Source organism: Typopeltis vanoorti, chromosome 20 (assembly GCF_054136105.1).
Source record: "Typopeltis vanoorti isolate ZY-2024b chromosome 20, IOZ_Tvanoo_1.0, whole genome shotgun sequence".
In the NCBI taxonomy this organism is placed as follows: Eukaryota; Metazoa; Arthropoda; class Arachnida; order Uropygi; family Thelyphonidae; genus Typopeltis; species Typopeltis vanoorti.
Genome location: NC_143568.1, coordinates 77,373,009 through 77,393,438, shown reverse-complemented (window position 1 = coordinate 77,393,438; position 20,430 = coordinate 77,373,009). Strand labels below are relative to the sequence as shown.

Genomic DNA, 20,430 nt, shown 5'->3' with positions numbered 1-20,430 from the left:
CATTAGCAGAGCTAATCTCAGGTGGTATGGTCACTTAAACAGAATGGGTGAAGAAAGATTAGCAAAACAAGTGTCTCTGCAAGGTTGGCAGCAAAATGACCCAGAGGAAGACCAAGATATAGGTGGATTGATACGGTACAAAGTGCCTTAGACAACAGAAATATAAGATCTGATAATGTTGGAGTCTTGGCAAGTAACAGACTGATTTGGAGAAAAATTGTAGATAGGAAGTTAGTAATGATGTAATTTTTTTCATGTAGTACTATCATATCCTGTACACCCTTTGAGGGTAAATATCAGGAATTTGATGATGATGATATATTATTATTATTATTATTCGTGACACCTCCAAGGAGTCCGAAGACTCATCGCAGGAGGACACCTACTATACTAACTCACCTTCAATTGAAAAAGTCCATATAAAGATTCCTCCCATCACGACAGGAATCGAACTTAGGTCTTTTCTAATTGAAGGGTGCAACGTCCCGTTGTTCTTCCAATTGCACTACGGAGGCGCTAAACTAACATGCAAGCCGTCATCTTCATGATACATAGACATGGGAATTTTGAGAAAAATCAGTGGTCTGACTTAACAGATGGAATAGACAGAATCATATTAAAAAGGAATTTTACATTGTTGACATTCAAGAATGGGTTAGCAAAGCTAGTCTAAAATGACATGCAGTGTATTTTTACACGTTGACATGCCATCTTAGACTAGTTTCTTTTATAGAAATGTCCATACATACTGATATATGTATGTTTCAAATGTATTGAAAAAAAAAAAAATTTTTCTTTCATATTTTTCACTTAAACAGAATGGAAAAGGAAAGGTCAGCATAACAGGTGTTTGATACCAAGATGACAGGAAAAGGATCCACCAAGATCTAGATCAATTGATTCAATATTGGACATGACAATACTGGAGTGCTGACAAATAACAGAGTGATCCGGAGGAAGATTGTTGATAGGAGATTAGTAATAATGCCAGCTTGATCATATAGTATTGTTATAGTATCCTGTACATCCCTTGAGGGTAAATATCAGTCAACTGATGATTATTACTAGTATGTTACTGGTAGATATCAGAATTGATATATATGTATTTTTCATATATGACATGTGTTGAAATTTATTTTTTTTCGTATTTTAAATTTATCATCCAATTCTCTTAAAATTTTAAATAATACAATGCCACCAAAAGCTGTAGCTAAGTTAGCTTATGCATAAGTCTGGCACTCCTTCTATGGAAGCTGTGCTTGAAATGGGAAAATATTTTTTACAAATAACAATGAGAACATCCAACATGACTATTCATTTGAATGGTAAAAAATAAGCCTTCAGAAAATTATTTTTGAAACATTCTTTCAAAAGTCTGAAGGAAAGTAATTTGCTTTTTATTTTCTTAGAAGGAAACAAATTACATTCCTTAAGAATTTTTGGACTTGTAAAGAGATTTGAAAAAAGAGTCAATCTATATTATTAAAACACTGCTTTAGTAACAATTTATTGATCTTATTTTTGGCAATAACAGAACAAGACAATTTTAAACAAATTAACATATACATTATCTGTGTTCTGGTGAATACAAATGAACATTATATGATACATCAAATATCAATTAATAACAAGTCCTTTATAAGCAGTGAAGAATATTTTTTTTTGTGTGTGTGATGGAAGAAATGCATTCTTTTATACAAATGTTCATAGTAAAAACAACATTGCATTAAACCGTATTAACAATAGTGCGCTTAAGCTAAAACTAGTATTCTTCATTATTGCACAGAATAAGTATCTTTTGGTTATAATACTGAAAGTTAAAACTACAATGCTACGTACTATATTAAAAATTCGACATGTACAAAAAAGAGGCATTATTACACTATGTGACCTAACCTATACACTGTACATTGCATATATGATGAACCTTTCTCACATTTGTATGATTTCATATCTAAAAACAACGATTATGTATGTTAAACACAAAGCACAATACTGGAAGACTGCTTATATGATAATTATAGTAATCAATTATAAACATATTGCAAGTATGTTCTTTAAAGTATTTCAAGTGCAGAATCAGACACGTTTATCACTTTATTAGATTACTGGCATAAGATTTTATCTGTTTGTACATCTCATCATCAACAGGCTAATTCAATCGCTATAATAAGAATTACATATTACTTTACACTGATTATATGTCATAATCAGATTATTTATTTAATTAGTTATTGAAAAAAGTAAATCAGAAAAATAAACATACACATACAAGCACAAAGTAGGAGTTACCTAACATTACTCCAGTCTCATCGAATTAGGTTTTCTTTTTCTTAATTTGTTTCTGAAACTATAAAAAAACATACATAAATGAAACTTTTTCTCCCCTATCAATAACTACCTACAGGAGCTACTTAAGTAATTTTCAAATGTAAATTGAAAGTATTTTTCTCGTGAATTTTCAAATTTTATAAAAAAAATCAATGCTTAAAACATGCTTAAAAAAAAGGAAAAAAGAAAAGAAAAAAATCTCTGTACAGTGTGATTTTTTAGTTTGCTTTTCTCTATGATTTAAATAAACTGACCATGAAGGCCAGGGGATATTTGGGGGGAGGAAGAAAAATAAGAATAGAAAAATCTTATCTTTATGAATAGTCAATGGACTTGTTTTCTCATGTCATATGGGAATGCCTTAAACAATCTAGTATGAGTTCTGGAAATATAAGCCACAACTGCATAATAGGAAGGATAGTTAAATCACAAAGGCTAATCTACAAATTACCAAAGTCAAATGGGAAGACTAAAAAAAAAGTCTATTAGCAAGTCCAGGGGTTTTTGGGATATAAGCTAAAAAGTACTACAAAATCACACTGGGATAAACTGAAAGCAGCCAAAATGTGAAATAAAAATAAGTTAAGTTCCTCTTACCAGAAGAACATAACTTACAAAATTTGGGTAGTAAGTAATATGATACAAATTTGTATAGCTGATAAACAAATGCTAACTTTTATATACATTATATATATATATATACAGTTAAAGAATGCTTTTATTTACATATAATTAATGCCTATCATACAAAAAAAAACAAATATATCTCTGCACAAATTGAAAAATATGCTATGTTTTTCCTAATAACACTATTTCACAAATTTTAGTAGTACATAGGTGTGCCCCTGTGTGGGGCAATGCATGCATCACATTCAGTATAAGATGAAACTGTAATTATGTATGTATAGTTCACACTTCATCATTAATTCTGTTTGTCATTTAAAAAACAGAAAAATTTCTTTACAAAAAAAGATGGCAAAATACCAAATTTGACAACAGTGAAATCTTATAAACCACAAAGGATTCTAAGTCTTCATTTATATGATCGTACATGATCATAATACATATGATTATATGTATAATGTATAATTTCATTTTATTTTAATTTGCATACATTTTTCTTTTCAAGACAGAAAATTATGGTTTAATATGTAATTTGATTATCTACGTCTCAAAAGGAATTTTCTAAGTTACATATGTAAATTCTATTTAACTGGATTATTCTATTTGTATCAGAACCAAAAAATATTTGTTCAAATTAACTAAAAGATTAATTAAATGTTATTAACAGTTTTGGAATTTTTTTTATAACTAATTATTACTAAAATTAATGAGAATACTTGATTAAAGTAAATACTAAACTTATTTTGATCTTAATGAAAATACTGCTAATTTTATTAAATAACAAAATGCACAATTTCTTTGCCTGTTTACTCTACAAGCAGTTAAAACAGTGGAGAAATTCAGCAACATAAAGAAAATACTATTTTTAAACAAGCAATCCTATAATGGAAATTATCAATGTTTCGAAGTTGGAAATTTTTTAAAGTTATTTTGGCACAGTGCAAAAGATTTAGGAACTAAAAAATTGCTACAATACTTCTATCTCTTTTTAATATACAAATGGAATACACAGCATGTTTATTGTTCTGGATGTTACAAATATTCTTCTACCAATTCTGAAAATGTGTTCTGGAAATGGGAATAACAGAGAAAAGCGGCACAGCAGTTATGGCACTGTACAGAATTGAAGGGCACTTTTTTTTTTTTTTAATGAAGAACTCAGTATTTATTCATAAATGGGTGTCACACTGTTTCCATAAAAATATGATAGTCATAATAATTGTATTCTTATTGATGAACAGGTTAAAGTGGAAGGTGAGTTTAGAGAAAGGTTCATCACTTGCTCTGAGATATCATAAGGTCTGATATGAGACCCAATTTGTAGTTATAACATTTCTCACTTGTAAATAGCTAATTTATCTTGAGTCATATTAATCTGTCAATCACACAACACTTTGAGCATAAATAATATAAACTAATAAATTTACAGGCATACAGCTACAAAATGCTGCTCAATATACAACATATAACAGAATTATTATTAAAAAAAAAAAAGATCTTTGGTTACTTTAAAAGCGTGTATCAATGGTGATAGCTGTGTCATCATTACTACATACATACAGTTTTATGAATGTATACAATTATAGCTGCAAATTAACTGATTAAACTATATCAGTTAACAGTATGCATGTATATACACAATGTGTAACAAACTGCATGTTCTTAAAGCATTTTATTTTGTACAGAAATTTAGAGTTTTATTTTAACTACACTATTCAAAAAGGACTAAAATATGACTGGTTATCCAAAGTTCCTGAGTGTGGTTGCCACAAAAGATACTTATTTCACATTTAATCCTTGAAATCCATGGGTAAATAGCTGTGCTTGTTCATATACTTTTCTGCCTTCATCACCTTAAAGCATAATAAAAGAAACAAGGATAAGAACCTATGAAACACAAAAGATTGCTACAATGAATCATATACAGCATAGTAATTTTTTTTTTTAATATACTGAATAAAAGGCAATACACATTTCTTAGATGCCAGATGAATTTCATCACCCAGTGAAACACTGCCGCCACCACCACCTTGCTTATTAAAGATCTGAAGTAGCTGATGGCATGTTTGGTTTTTGTTCTTGTTTTCAGCTTTTCAATCAAAACCAAGTTTCAGTTTCTGCTCCACATTTTACATGCAGTGAGAGATATCCATTAAGGGCATGCCAAATACACTGTAGGGACCCCAAAACCTTTTATATTCAATGGTAGAACAATAAAGTGGTACCAAATCAGTCTGCTAGATAGAACACTATATACAAGTATATGCTACCTCATGGTAGAGATATATGAGAATTTACTTTCATGAAGTTTAACTTTTCAAAATTATTCTAACTTGATGGTAATGCATCAGAAAGCTCCCTGACCAGCCAGAAAATGATCCTGCTTCCCATCAAATCATACCTCAAGGGAATCCAGATACTGTGATATGCAGAGCATAACATAAGGCTAAGCATGGACAAGAGAATGAGTTCCCTCATTATAAGCGATGCATTTGTGCCTTTCACCTCCCATTACATGCATATACTCTTTATTTAACTCTGCCATTGATCTGTGAACTACCATGTAAAGAAAATTCATGTACTCTCTCTTACAGGTATATACTACCCCATGGTAGAGGTATATGAGAAATTACTTGCATGAAGTTTAGATTTTTAAAATTATTCTAAATATCAATTTTCAATATAAACTGTTGAAATGCATATTGAAGATCAAAGCTTCTGCTGAATTTATAAATTAAAACATTCATGATCATGCTAACAGCAGTTATAGGCCACATACTATGAAGCATACAGATAGGCTAAAATATAAATGGTAATTCTTAACAGTGCTTCATGGTATAAACACAACGGCAAAAGAAAAAATATAATTAATTTAATGAACTTACTAATGTTTTACTGGTTTTCTAGCTAGACAGTTGTAAAAACAAAACAATTCAAATTGTAAATATCTATTGGAGGAAATGTGAGGTCCCATCAGATTGGTTAAAAGCTAAGATTATATATATATCTATATTTAAGAAAGGAGACAGAGATGATTATGGAAATTACAGAGGAATAAGTTTATTAAATACAGATTACAAAATTTACAGTAAAATCTTAAATAAAAAGACTTAGAAATACCGCAAAAAATCTACTCTCAGAAGAACAAAATGGATTCAGACATGGAAGATCATGTATAGACAATATTTATGTGTTAAAACAAATTATTGAAAAGAAAAAAAAAGATGAGAAGATGAAGATGAGACAAAAAAATTCATGAGAAAAGACCTGGTTTGCAGGAAAAAAAACATCTTTCATCAGGACAATGTACTTTCCCACAAAGGTGTTCTGGAAATGGGAAAATTAAGGGATCTGCACTATGAATTGTTGGAATATCCACCCTATTCCCCAGATTAGTTTCCTTTGACTTCTATCTCTTCCCAAAACTAAACTCTTCCTCACTGGTCAGCATTTTTCTTCGAATCAAGAGGTGATTGTAGCTGTAGAGGTGTATTTTGCAGATCTTACTGAGAACTACTACAGGGACGAGATTATGGTGCTGGAGCATCACTGGCATAAATGTATCAGTCTTAAGGGAGTTGAAAAATTAATGTTGAAATTATAAATTTGTTTTTTCATTGTTAGGCCGAGAACTTTTCAGACCACCCTCGTATATATTAATCAGATTATTAAAATATGGAAAACAACAATAAACATCGGTATCCAGTAACAAAAGAACTGTTATCGATACAATGCTGTATGCAGGTGATCAGATTATATTATAAGACAATGAAGATGACCTTCAAAAATCAGTTTATGAATTAAATAAGCCAAGAGTACAATTTAAAAATTTCACAAAAGAAAACAAAAGTCATGGCACTGAAAGGTCAGGATCATGTTAGATCAAAAATAGTTATAGAAAATAAAATAATAAAACAGATGAGACAGTTTAATTATTTAGGCTGCATAATATCATATCTAGAAGATATAGATGAAAAAATAATGAAATTTCAGAAAATCTGTGGAACAATTAAAAGGACACTGAATCAGAAAACAAGATGAGAACTCAACTAAAACTTTACAAAGTAATGGTTCAGAAATATGGATGGTTAAAAAGAAGGACGAAAGTAAAATACAAGCTGCACAGATGAGATTTTTAAGAACAATTAAAGGATGCACAAAATTGGATCATAAAAGAAACAAAGGCATCAAAAAAGAACTAGATATTTATAACATAAATGAAAATATCAAGGAATATAGAGAGAAATGGAAAGAACATCTATCTAGGATGGAAAGATATCAGGATATAGACTAAAGGGAATGAGGAAGATCAGCTTCAAGATGGAAAGACAGTGAAGCTGGAACAGGCAAATGTCTAATCCTTGAAGAGAAGAAGAAATTGTAAATGAAAAAGAACTAATATCTTAACAAGGTATCCTCTAACCATAACATTAATTTGGAGAAATCAGACTATATTTGATCTCATAATGACTGTATCTCAGATCTTTGGGCAAATTAATACAGCCATACTTGTTAAGAATGGGAGAGCACTTCACAGCAAATTAGATGCTTGATTCCAAAAATAGTCTCCTAGACCTATAGCAACTTCTTCCATTTAATCATGTGTGAAGGAATTCCCAGAGCATGCCACCAGTCCTGACTTGCCATACAAATGATCAGGGATGTAATTTTTGTGTTTTTCAAGGTGGATGTTAACTGATCTACCAGCCTGTCCAAAGTAGGCTAAGTTGAAAGCACAAGGGAACTTTATACACACCAAGATGGGCAAGAGGATTCAGTTGATCCTTTGGAGAACACATGAAGGCAGCTAGTTGAATGAGTGATTTGAAAGATAGCATGGAGATTATATTTGTGGAGAACTTTAGTTATCTTTTCTGATGTACCCTGAATATAAAGGATGGGAATAGTCTTATTGTGTTGTATTGGTTGCAGGAGAGATAGGGACATGCAGAATTTCATCTTATTTTATCAGTATTATATCTTTAAAACACATGGCTACAATCCTTATTAAAAAGGGTTATAGCCACATGTTGCAAAGCTATTTGAGTTCAGCTTCAAGGGCTGTCATTTGAACAAATGGATTGGATTTTAAGGATGCCATCCTTTGGGATGGGCAGTGATGTGATTGCTTATGTAAATACCTTCCTGCATCCGTGGTTTTCTATAAAGTGAACCACTTGATAGTTGTGTCACCAATGTCTAGCAAAAGGAGATAATTGTTACGTTCTTTTTCTATCATGAAGTGTATAATTTGATGTTGGTTGTTTAAATACACTAAAATGTATCTGATGGGTCCAAGCTATGAGGCCAAATACAAAAACACTTCATCCAGATAGCAGAGCCAAATTACTGGTTTATGTGTAGCTGTGTTAAGTGCATACAAATGTTCCATACAGAAACTGACTGGTAGAGGAGAGGGAGGTAAAACCCATTACAGTCATTAAAGTTTCAGCTTTTATTTCTTTGGGCCAAGATAAAACTATTTAAAAATAATTTATATACTTTTCTTTTGAAATATGGTAAGATCCCAATCCATAATCTGATATATAGAGGGGACTTTAAGAAGACTGTTTATTTTTCTGTTGTTGTATCCATTTGGTTAATAATGACAATTGCGTTTTCCCTTATAAACTTTTTATAATATATATATATACAGGGTGTTCGGGATAAATTTGACAGTTTCGTAAGGAAAAAGAAAATCTTCTTTGTATCTATTAAATTTAATGAATTGACAAAAAACATTACAGGCAGAGTTAATTACAATACTATCAACAAGATTTACTCAAAATAACCACCATTAGCATCGATCACAGCTTCAATTCTGCTTCGGAACCTCGAACAAGCTGATGCTACAGTCTCCCTGGGAAGGGCCGCAAAAACTGTTTTAATTTTATCCATTAACTGGGCTTTTGTATTACTGGAAGTGCGATTGGTGTCTTTTTCAACTGCGCCCCATACAAAATAATCCATGGGGTTAAGGTCTGGGGAGTTTGGAGGCCAAACATTTGGACTGGTGAAGTCGTAGAAATTTTCAGACAACCATTTTTGACTTTTCCCAGAGGTGTGGCAAGGGGCCGAATCCTGCTGCCATACATACGGCCTACCATTGGCTACCCTTGTTATCCAGGACTTGACTACAGTTAGCAACTCCACGAACAAAGCCCGAATTCCAATGCCAGGGTTCTTCAACACCTGTTCCTGCAGATTTGCGAGGAATTCTGCTGTACGAACGCAATCAGATCGTCTGCTAGGGATCTTTCTTCTTGCTACATCCTCGTAGTCACCATTGCAAGTCTCTAGTTCATGCCTGATTGTTTTTACTGTATTCAGGGAGCATTGGGCAGCAGTCGTAATATCCTTATTTTGATGGCGGGCACGAATCATCATGATACAAGTTATTCTCTTCCATGATTCAGGTGGGTTCCAGCTATCCATCCTTTCTGACATCTTGTATATGAATGAAGAAGGGTCCAAACTTTTAAATGAAGAGAAGTGTGTGTTAATACATGTAACTTACGGAAAAATATAATTAATTATAAATATGTCAAATTTATCCCGAACACCCTGTATATATATATGTATGTATGTATATACGAGGGGTGTTCAAAAAAGACCAAACTTTTTAAATAGCATGTCAACTGGCACAGAGAGCGAGCTTAGTGGCAGGTTTTGACAACAAACTGCCATTTGCCCTGTTCATTAGTCGTTGAGTTACATCCACTGAAGTGAGCACACGAACAAGCTGGTTATCGGATTAGTGACAAAGTGACAATGAAAGAGCTTGAAGAACAATGTGCATGTGTGTGTTTGTGAAATTTTTCTGCAAACTTGCTTAACCAAGCATACAGGGAGGACTGTACAAGCCAAACACAGTGCTATGAGTGGTTTAAGCATCGATGGATGAGTCAGTCAAAGATCAAGGTGATTTTGGTTGTGCTTTTGATTGAAAAGGCATTGTCCATTATGAATTTGTACCACGTCGTCCGATGGTAAACAAAGAGTTGTACCAGGAAGTTTTAGCACGTTTGAGGAATGCTGTATTATGGGAAAAGCAGACTTGGATATTGCACCACAACAAAAAATAGTTCCTCATCTACAGTTATATGACAAAACATCAGACATCTGTTGTGCCCCATTCACCCTATTCTCCAACTTAGCCCCAGCAGACTTCTTACTGTTTCCCAAACTTAAAACAACTTTGAAAGGATGTCATTTCCAAATCATTGAGGAGATTCAGGAAAATGTGATAAGAGAACTGCATGCCATCACAGAAAGTGCATTCTAGGAAGCATTCCAACAACGCAAGAAACATTGGAAATGGTGTATCTCAAGTAGATGGGGAGAGGACTACTCTGAAGGGAACTGCTTAAAATGTTGTAAAATGAACAATAAAGTCTTTATAGCAAAAGTTCAGTCTTTTTTTTTTTTTTGAACATGCCTTGTACACACACACACACACACATCCCTTAGTTAACGTGGGATTTGATTAACACAGCGAAATTAATTGCGGCAATCCCTTGATATATGCAGCAAGAGTTTCGATAACACGCCTTTAAATTTACCACAGAAAAACATGCAAGCCTTGTGGCATGAGCATGATGACGTCATTCCTCCCTCGCAGCCATGCTCCCAGAGCCTGAGTGCCAGCCAATTACTTTGCTGCTAGCATTAAGAGTGGGTGTATTACAAGTTCCAGTTGTTCTGCTGTACGTATTTACAAATTACGTTCTTCGTAAATTTTATAGCCCATTAATCATGTCGAAGAATAAGAGCAATCCCACAACCAGGTCATTAAGTGAAAAAAAGAAGAGGAAAGTAATTACCTTAGATACAAAACTTGATATAACTAAAAGATTTAAACGTAGTGAAAGTAAAAGTAAGATCGGAAGCGAATTTGGTTTTAACGAGTCTACAATACGGACCATTTTATCCAAAGCCGATGAGTATTGCGACAAGGTAAAGTCGCATCTACATTTGCAAGTATGCAATGCACACGTAACCAGAATGCTACAATGGTTAAAATGGAAGATCTGTTGTCATTTGCCTGGAAGATTGCAATCAAAAAGAGAATTCCAATTAGCACCTATAATATCATGGCCAAAGCTCTAAACCTGTTTTCAAGACTTAAAGAGACTAAATATAAAGAAGACAATTCAAAATTCGGAGCTAGCAAAGGCTGGCTTGAAAATTTTAAATAGGAATGAACTAAAGAATGTGAAAATAACAGGTGAAGCTGCAAGTGCCAATGAAGATGTTGCATCCACATTTCCTGCTGAGCTGCAGAAAATTATCGAAGAAAATGATTACAATTACCGCCAAATTTTCAATGTAGATGAAATTGGCCTCTATTGGAAAAAAAATGCCATCTCGAACTTTTATATCAAAATAAGAAACAGCATGACTATAAAGTATCAAAATATCGCTTAACTGTTGTGCTTGGAGGGAATGCTAATGTAGATTTTAAATTGAAGCCGCTGCTTGTCTATCGTACTCAGAACCCGAACTTTTACCTGTAATTTGGCGAGAGAATCAGAAAGCTTGAGTTACCCAAAGTCTATTCAAAGATTGGTTTAAGCCTTATTTTTTCCTGGCAGTTGAAGCTTATTGCAAGAGAAATAACTTAGCTTTCAAAGCTCTTTTGCTTTTAGATAACGCACCTGGTCATCCAAATTCTCTTAATGATCTGTGTAAGAATGTGAAAGTTTTATTTTCCCCACCAAATACGACATCATTGCTACAACCTATAGACATGGACGTCGTTGCAACTTTTGAAGCCTATTTTCTTAAAAAGACATTCTCAAAGGCAGTAGAAACAACAACGGGAGAAAATGCGATTACACTCCAAGAATTTTGGAAAAAATTTAACATTAAACATGCAATTGAAAACATCCATGACTTGTGGGAGTAAGTGTCTTCTAGCTGCATGAAAGCTGTTTGGAAAAACATTTTGCCAGAATGCGCTAATGACTTAGGTTGGTTTCAAAATCCTGTGAACAACGTGGTCGAAGAAATTGTTGCAATCGGTGAAGACCTTGGTTTTGATGGTGTTGATGCAAAAGATATTAAACAATTATTGGATTCAAATTCAAAAGATGTCAGTGACAACAAACAAATGGAATATTTTGCAGTTTAGAATCGCTTAAGCAGCCAGTAATGGATATGGATCCAGATGTTAATTGAAGAATGCTTGTTTGCCGAGGTCTGGGGAGTCATTTTGCTTGTTATTGTAGAATTTATGCCGATAAGAAAAAAACTAAAACTGTTCAAACGACTCTTGATAACTTCTTTTGATAAAAAAACTGCAGTAACTAATGTAGGTACAAGTATTTATTAAACATTTACTTTGCATTCATTTTTTATCTTTCCTAAAAGAGTACCATATAAAATGAACTATTAATAGTACAGTAATCGATCATGGACGAATTGAACTTTTTATCATTGATTATTATATTTGATTAATGCAATTTTGATATATGCAGTAACATCGACGAATTAATTAACTGCATTAATTGCGGATACCTGTGTGTATGTGTGTGTGTGTACACACACACACACACACATATTTTTTTTTTCTTTGTATAACTTTTTAGTACTAATACTTTTAAGTGGAATGTTGCTCTTTGAAGGTTTGGATTTTGTCAGAATTCTGGCTATACCCAAACAAATGTTGTTAGTCACTGTGGGCGATAGACTGTAGATACCACATTCCATGATGGCTGTTATTTCTAAAACTGGTATTTTTATAGAACTCTTGGCAAAATTATGGCTTTGAACTAAGCGCACTGATTACGTCTTCTGAGAGTGGCTGCGAAGATAAATTCACTACCATACAATCTTGCAGTAGTTGCAATCAGAAAGTGATCTGCTGTTGGAGAGCTTCATATTTATTTATTTATTTTTAAAGGCTAGGCATTAACTTTTTCAAATTCTTTAGTTACTGCAGTTTTGGAAATAGCATAGATACTGACTGAAGTTCTGGATTTATTAATTCCAATAGTATTCTTGTAACGTAGTGATGGCACATTGATTTTGGTATTTCAACACGTACTGCAAATCTGTTCTCAGATTAATGCTAAGATTGCCAACATGTAGATATTTACATGTTCTGCTGAATTGAACTTCTGTTTGAATCTCAGAAAGTAAGGAATAGCTTTATTGCCCTGGGCCTTTTTAGGAAAAGCAAGCCAACTGAGTTATAATAATTTTTCTATATGATTACTGGAGTACAATTCAGGACAGCATGAAAAATAGAGATGTAAGCAGAAGACATACGATAAGATTAATTATATAATAATGCCAAACTACATAAGTATAATTTTTGTTTTAATACATACTGAATTTTCAGCTGTTTCATAGCCATTGTGTAGTCATTGCAAGACTTCTTTGACAAATCAACCCTCAAGTTTCTTTCCACCCAGTTCAGAAATTAAACTCCTATTTTCCAAGAGATAAAAAACCTCCACTTTTACATCCTGAATTTATAGAATTCCATGCTCATGAGGCCTTTGCTATTATGGGCTGACAGGGTCACTTAGCTCAGAAGAACATCAAGATTATTCTACTTGAGTCTAATTTGACCAGCCATCCTTTATCCACTTTGCATAGAATTCATTGAAATAAAACTAAAGTTTTACACAAAAGTTATATTTTTATTATTATTAAAGGCTACTCCAAGGAGTCCTAAGACTCATCAAGGGAGGCCCTAAACATCATGTCAAGAACTATCCAACATTTGCACAGTATCTCTCACACTTTGCTTTGAATTCATTTACAGTCATGGTACGCACAACAGACTCTGGCAACCTATTCCACTCACTCACTACTCTACAAGCAAAAACCTGGTTCTGACATCCTTGCCAACTATGCTCTTACTCAGTTTCCATGGATGGCCTAATTTTCTCACCACCAGACCTGTTTGGAAAAATTTCCTCTGAATTAATCTTGTAAAAACTCCTCAGTAATTTGTATGTCTCAATCACATTACCCTTTTTCTCCTATCAATAAGTTTCTGTAACCCACAAATCTTCAACCTGTTCTTGTAAGGTTCATTCCACAGACCTACTACCATCTTGGTCACTTGCCTCTGGTTCTTCTCCACCACCTCCTCATCACCAAGAAACCCTGACACCCAGATCTGCATGCAGTAGTCTAGATGGGGTATTATCAAGGCTCAATAAAGAGGAACAATAACCTGCCTCTCTCTCTCTCTGCTCGTCAAAGTATTCTTCAGTAGCCAAGTAATCCGATGAGCTGCTTTAGCCACTTTTGCTATGCATCCTATAACTTTAGCTCCCTATCCACTAACACTCCAAGTCTCTGGCTTCGTCAATTTCCTGGAATACTGTCCCACCAATGTGGTATGCAGCTGGTAATCTTTTCACCCCAAAATACATAACCTTACACTTTGCCATATTAAACTGATATCCATTCTCCATTTTCCAGAGTGCCAATCTATCCAAACCATTCTGCAAAATTTTGACATCATCTGTATTAATTATTGCTCTACCAACTTTGAATCGTCAGTAAATAACTGAATAGTTCCTCTCGGATCCTTTTCTATATCATTAATGTACAAATTAAACAGTAGTGGTCCTAGAATAGAACCCTGTAGAATGCCACTAATCACAGATCTTCTTTTGGATTCTACTCCTGAATAAACTACTCTCTGATATCACCACCAGCCACCCTCCTATCCATCTCACCAACCCTATATCCATCCCCATATACTGCAGTTTACTGATTAGAATTCCACGTGGTATCTTGTCAAAGGCCTTTGCAAAATCCAGCAGTATCACTACAAACTCATTATCTTTATCAAACTCAGCTGTCACTGTATTATAAAATGTGAGAAAGTTACTGAGGCATGATCTACCCTTCAAAAAACCATGCTGCTCCTATGTAGTATCCCATTTCCATCTATCCATTCCTGTATTTTGCTCTTGACCAACTTCTCCAATACCTTGACAACAACTCTGGATATGATGATTGGTCGGTAATTTGCTACATCAGTTTTGGAGTCTCCTTTATGCAACTAAACTATTTTCCCCTCTTTCCATCCCCTCAGGACTAACCAAGAGCTGAGACTTAGATTCAACTATATGGTCAAGGGCACTGACAATTCTCTCACCTCTTCACATAAAACTTGATTGGTATACCATCCAATCACACAGCTGTATTCACATTAATGTTCTGTAATATGCTATGCACCTCAATTTCATTTACCTCAGTTCCCATATAAGCTTTTGGCTCTCACATTCCTGCAATACCACCACCTGGATGATATACTCCTGCAAAGTGTTCACTTAGTAATTCTACTATTTTAACTGATTCAGTTATCTCCCTACCATCAGCATTCATTAAAATCATTCTGCCATAAATATTCTTCCTTTTACATGCAAAATATCGAAAGAATTGTTTGGGACTATCTTTGTCCTGCAGTGCTAATTTCCTTTTATGCTCTGCTTTTGCATTTCTTACCACACCAGTTACCCTTCTGGCTTGTGCTTTGTACTGCTCATGTGTGCTTTCTGGTCACCTTTCTCCTTAAATTCCCTCCAAAAATAGTTTTTTTTTTGCAGCTCTAGCTTAATGATGATATTCATCTATTTAACTTCCACTTGATTTACTTTCCTGATTCTAGGTATACAGTCTGCCATTATCTCCCTCAAATAATCCTTTACCAGTTTTACATATCATGGCACTGATCAAATCAATCTCCTAAGCTCGTGATACTTACCAGCCCTGTAATTCCACATATACCCTATCTCAACTGAAAATTCCACACATTCAGCCACCTCCCAGGTCAAGACAATACGATTACTCTCATTAATTAACAGACAAATTCTCAGATGCAATTACTAAATCGAGCACTCTCAAATCCCTAGCATATTCCATCACATGCTATCTCAGGTAATTATCCCTTAGTAATTCATAAATTTTACTTGAAAGACTACATAAAGAAAGTTGAAGCCTATATCCATAGACCAAATTTGAAAAGAATAACTGTCTTAAAATTTCCCAATTTTGGGAAGTCATCCTGAATAATACACTTCTCATTCTTGTGGATTAATAATTATTATTTTTTAAAAAAAATCTTTGAATTCTAATAGCCATAGATATTGTCACACATGCTTAGATTTCAAGTGTTATTGTAATTTATTATTTATTTTTTATATACAGGTATCCCTCGATGTTACCACATATATCAAATATAATAATCAATGCTAAAAATTATAATTCATCCATGATCGATTACTGTATTAATGATTAGTTTTATATGCTACTCTTTTAGGAAAGATAAAAAATGAATGCAAAGTAAATGCTTATTAAATGCTTGTACCTACATTAGTCACTGCAATTTTTTTTATCAAGAGTAATTTGAACAGTTTTAGTTTTTTTCTTATCGGCATAAATTATACAATAACAAGCAAAATGACTCTCTAGACCTCGGCAAACAAGCATTCTTCGATTAACATCCGGATCAATATCCATTACTTGCTGCTTAAGTAATTCTAAACTGCGAAAATATTCCATCCAGTTCTTTGACTGTTATCTCCTTTGGAACCTCATCTTCACATTCCATTTTTCGTTGTCTTCATATGCGCATTGTTTTTTCAATTTCAAGAAGACTGTTGTCGCTGAAATCTTTTGAATTTGAATCCAATAATTCATTAACATCTTCTGCATCAACACCATAAAAACCAAGGTCTTCACCAATTGCAACCTAAGTCATTAGCACATTCTGGCAAAACGTTTTTCTAAACAGCTTTCATGCATCTAGAAGACACTTACTCCCACAAGTCATGGATGTTTTCAATTGCATGTTTAATGTTACATTTTTTCTAAAATTCTTGGAGTGTAATCGCATTTTCTCCCGTTGTTGTTTCTACTGCCTTTGAGAATGTCTTTTTAAGAAAATAGGCTTCAAAAGTTGCAATGACACCCATGTCTATAGGTTGTAGTAATGATGTCGTATTTGGTGGGGAAAATAAAACTTTCACATTCTCACACAGATCATTAAGAAAATTTGGATGACCAGGTGCATTATCTAAAAGCAAAAGAGCTTTGAAAGCTAAGTTATTTCTCTTGCAATAAGCTTCAACTGCCAGGAAAAAATAAGGCTTAAACCAATCTTCGAATAGACTTTGGGTAAAGTTCTATTCCCAAGCCCTCTGATTCGCCCGCCAAATTACAGGTAAAAGTTCTTGTTACATTCTTTTAAAGCCCTTGGGTTCTGAGTTCAATAGACAAGCAGCAGCTTCAATTTAAAATCTACATTAGCATTCCCACCAAGCATAACAGTTAAGTGATCTTTTGATACTTTATAGTCAGGCTGCTTCTTTTTTTGATATAAAAGTTCTAGATGACTTTTTTCCCAATAGAGGCCTGTTTCATCTACATTGAAAATTTGTTGGTAATCGCAATAATTTTCTTCGATAATTTTCTGCAGCTCAACAGAAAATTATTGAATACTGCAAATTTTGAATTGTCTTTTTATATTTAGTCTCTTTAAGTCTTGAAAACAGGCTTAGAGCTCTGGCCGTGATATTATAGGTGGTAATTGGGATTCTCTTTTGATTGCAGTCTTCCAGCCAAATAATCAACAGATCTTCGATTTCAACCATGATAGCATTCCGGTTACATGTGCACTGCATACTTGCAGATGTAGATACAACTTTTCCTTGCTCGCAATACTCATCAGCTTTGGATAAAATAGTCCGTATTGTAGACTTGTTAAAACCAAATTCGCTTCTGATCTTACTTTTACTTTCACCGCGTTTAAATCTTTTAATTATATCAAGTTTTGTATCTAAAGTAATTACTTTCCTCTTCTTTTTTTCACTTAATGACCTGGTTGTGGGATTGCTCTTATTCTTCAACATGATCAATGGGCTGTAAAACTTACAAAAAACATAATTTGCAAATATGTACAGCAGAACAACTGGAGCTTGTAATACACCCACTCTTAATGCTGGCAGCAAAATAATTGGCTGGCACTCAGGCTCTGGGAGCATGGCTGCGAGGGAGGAATGACGTCATCATGCTCATGCCATGAGGCTTGCATGTTTTTGTGTGGTAAATTTAAAGATGTGTTAATCGAAACTCTTGCTGCGTATATCAAGTGATTGTCGCAATTAATTTTGCCGCGTTAATCAAATCCTGCGTTAAGCAAGGGATACCTGTATATGCACTGACAGTGACTTTGAAACTTTATTAAAAATTATCAATGTATAGAAAATATTTTCCTCCTGGAGATGTTATTATTCCACAAATAATCTTATCATTATATAATTAAGGATATTTCCTCCAAAACTAGAACAGATTTTAATCACATTTTGTTTAAGTATGGGCTCTATGGCATATCATATGTAACAAACAGATGTCATTTTACTTTGTTTTCATAATATCACACCTGTTTCATTTTTTAAACATTAACTGGTTATCACTGATGCATTACTTATACAGAACTTTTGCCAAATAGGATTTTTCCATTTCAGGTGTTATTGCCTATAACATCTGAAAAAAATGAATTACTAGCAATCTGGAGATAACTTTGAAAAAAAAAAATAAAATAAAATAAATAAAATAAAATAACAGCTCAACAGACTAAAAATTCTAGATAGCATCACTTCACGGAATAAAGATGGTAAATCATTGCATGAAAATATTCTTTAAGTCCAAAGACTCATCACACTAAGTAAACACAAAATATATTGTACCTTTCCTTGAATGCATTTGCTGAGAAAATTCAACACATTAACAATCCATTTCTTATTCATTTGCCACTCTCCAAGCAAAGTATCTAACCTTGATATCACTTTCACTCAATTTCCAGGAATAATCTCTTGTCCCCCCCCAAACCAAGTGCAGAAAAATTTCCTTTTTATCAATTCTATGAATCCCTTGTACTATTTAAATGTCTTTAACATATCCCCTCTCTTTCATAAATCGATCAATTTCCGCAGTCCACAAATCCTCCATCTATTCTTGCAGGGAGTATACAACCATCTTGGTCATTCAACTCTGGATTCTCTCTACTACCTTCACATCCCCAAGAAACCCAGATGAATGACCAGAACTGCACACAAATTCAGAAATAATCTTCATGTGTGTTAACTTGTCATTTTGGCAATATATCTTCTGAATTTCAATTCCCTATCCATGAACATTCTCAAATCCCTAGCTTCATCAATTTCTTGGAGGACTGTTCCACCAGCATACAGCTTGTAATCGTTTCATCCCTAAATGTATAACTGGCACCAATTGTATTTTGTCAATACCGCGAGTCTATTTTAAATCATTCTTCAAGCTTTACAACACACTGATTAACTATTACATTACCCACTCTTGCAACATCAGAAAACAACTGAACTCTTCAAGTCATGTCCTGTATCATTATGTACAAATGAAACAGCAATGATCCAAGCACAGAGTCATGCAGTACATCACTAGTCACCTGCTTTCTCCTGGATTCTACTCCTCATATACTACTCTTTGGTATCTCTTCAGTGGCCACTCTGTAGGATGGCCAATTTCATGGCACAATATTCACTCCCATTTGCTCAAATTTGTATAACAGAGTTCCATGTGTAGCCATGCTATCTAACAAAGACTAACATATTCTAATCCATCAATTTTAGAAGTGTCTTTAACAACAACTTCTCCAATCCACCACTCTCAAGATATTAAATGGTATATATAATTTGCTACATCTGTTTAGGAGCTTCCTTTACGAAAGACTATTTTGCCACCCTTCTGCTTCCCTAAGGACTTTACTAGAACTGAGATAGTCAAACAGCCTAGTCAGAGTCATGTCAATTCCTTTGGACATTCTCATAACATGCAGACTGATATCCTCTATTACAACATCAACTCCTGACACAGCAATATCTTCACTTGGATAACAGACCCTGGCAAAGTGGTCACTCAGTAACTATTTTATCGGCTTTGTCTTCCTACCATCAGCACTCATTAAACACCTTATTGGCTTTGATGTGTTTACATGAATGCAAAGTGCTCACTGAAATTTGGATACAATTGAAATAGCATGGCTACAAGCATAAATTAATTGATATGTTTCATTCATATGGCTGTTTAGGTGGTTAATGTTATCCTTCCATAGTCTTTCTTCCTTTTACTTGCCTGTCTTCTTTGGCCTGCTCAGTTAATTTCCTCTTGTGATCTGATTTTGCCATTCTTATCATTCTGGTCATCCTGCCTGTGCCTAATACTGCTCATGAGATTGATGATCACCTTTCTCCAATACCCATCAGTAACATTTTCTTTTTGTGCACTTTTGCTTAATGATACTGCTTATCCATCTTAACTCCCACTTGATTTATCCTCCAAACCCTGGGTGGTGTGACATGCATATCTTTCCTGACTGTTTTGACCAGCCCATCTTTTCCATTTTCACAGAGCAAATTTCATATGAAGTGATCTTGTATACTTAAAGTTTTTTCAATGGTGAATCAC

General features: G+C 33.9%; 1 protein-coding gene across 2 annotated transcripts in view; it reads right to left on the bottom strand.

The window, feature by feature from the left end:
* Positions 1-1,475: 1,475 nt before the first annotated feature.
* The window catches only part of LOC150095583 (rho family-interacting cell polarization regulator 2-like), a 327,613-nt gene continuing 308,658 nt past the window's right edge, over positions 1,476-20,430 (bottom strand). For both annotated transcript variants that reach the window (XM_090410002.1, XM_090410003.1), the window contains one exon: positions 1,476-4,808. In XM_090410002.1, the coding sequence (XP_090266128.1) occupies positions 4,735-4,808 (74 nt within the window). In that variant the 3' untranslated portion in view covers positions 1,476-4,734. The remainder of the gene's footprint in view (positions 4,809-20,430) is intronic.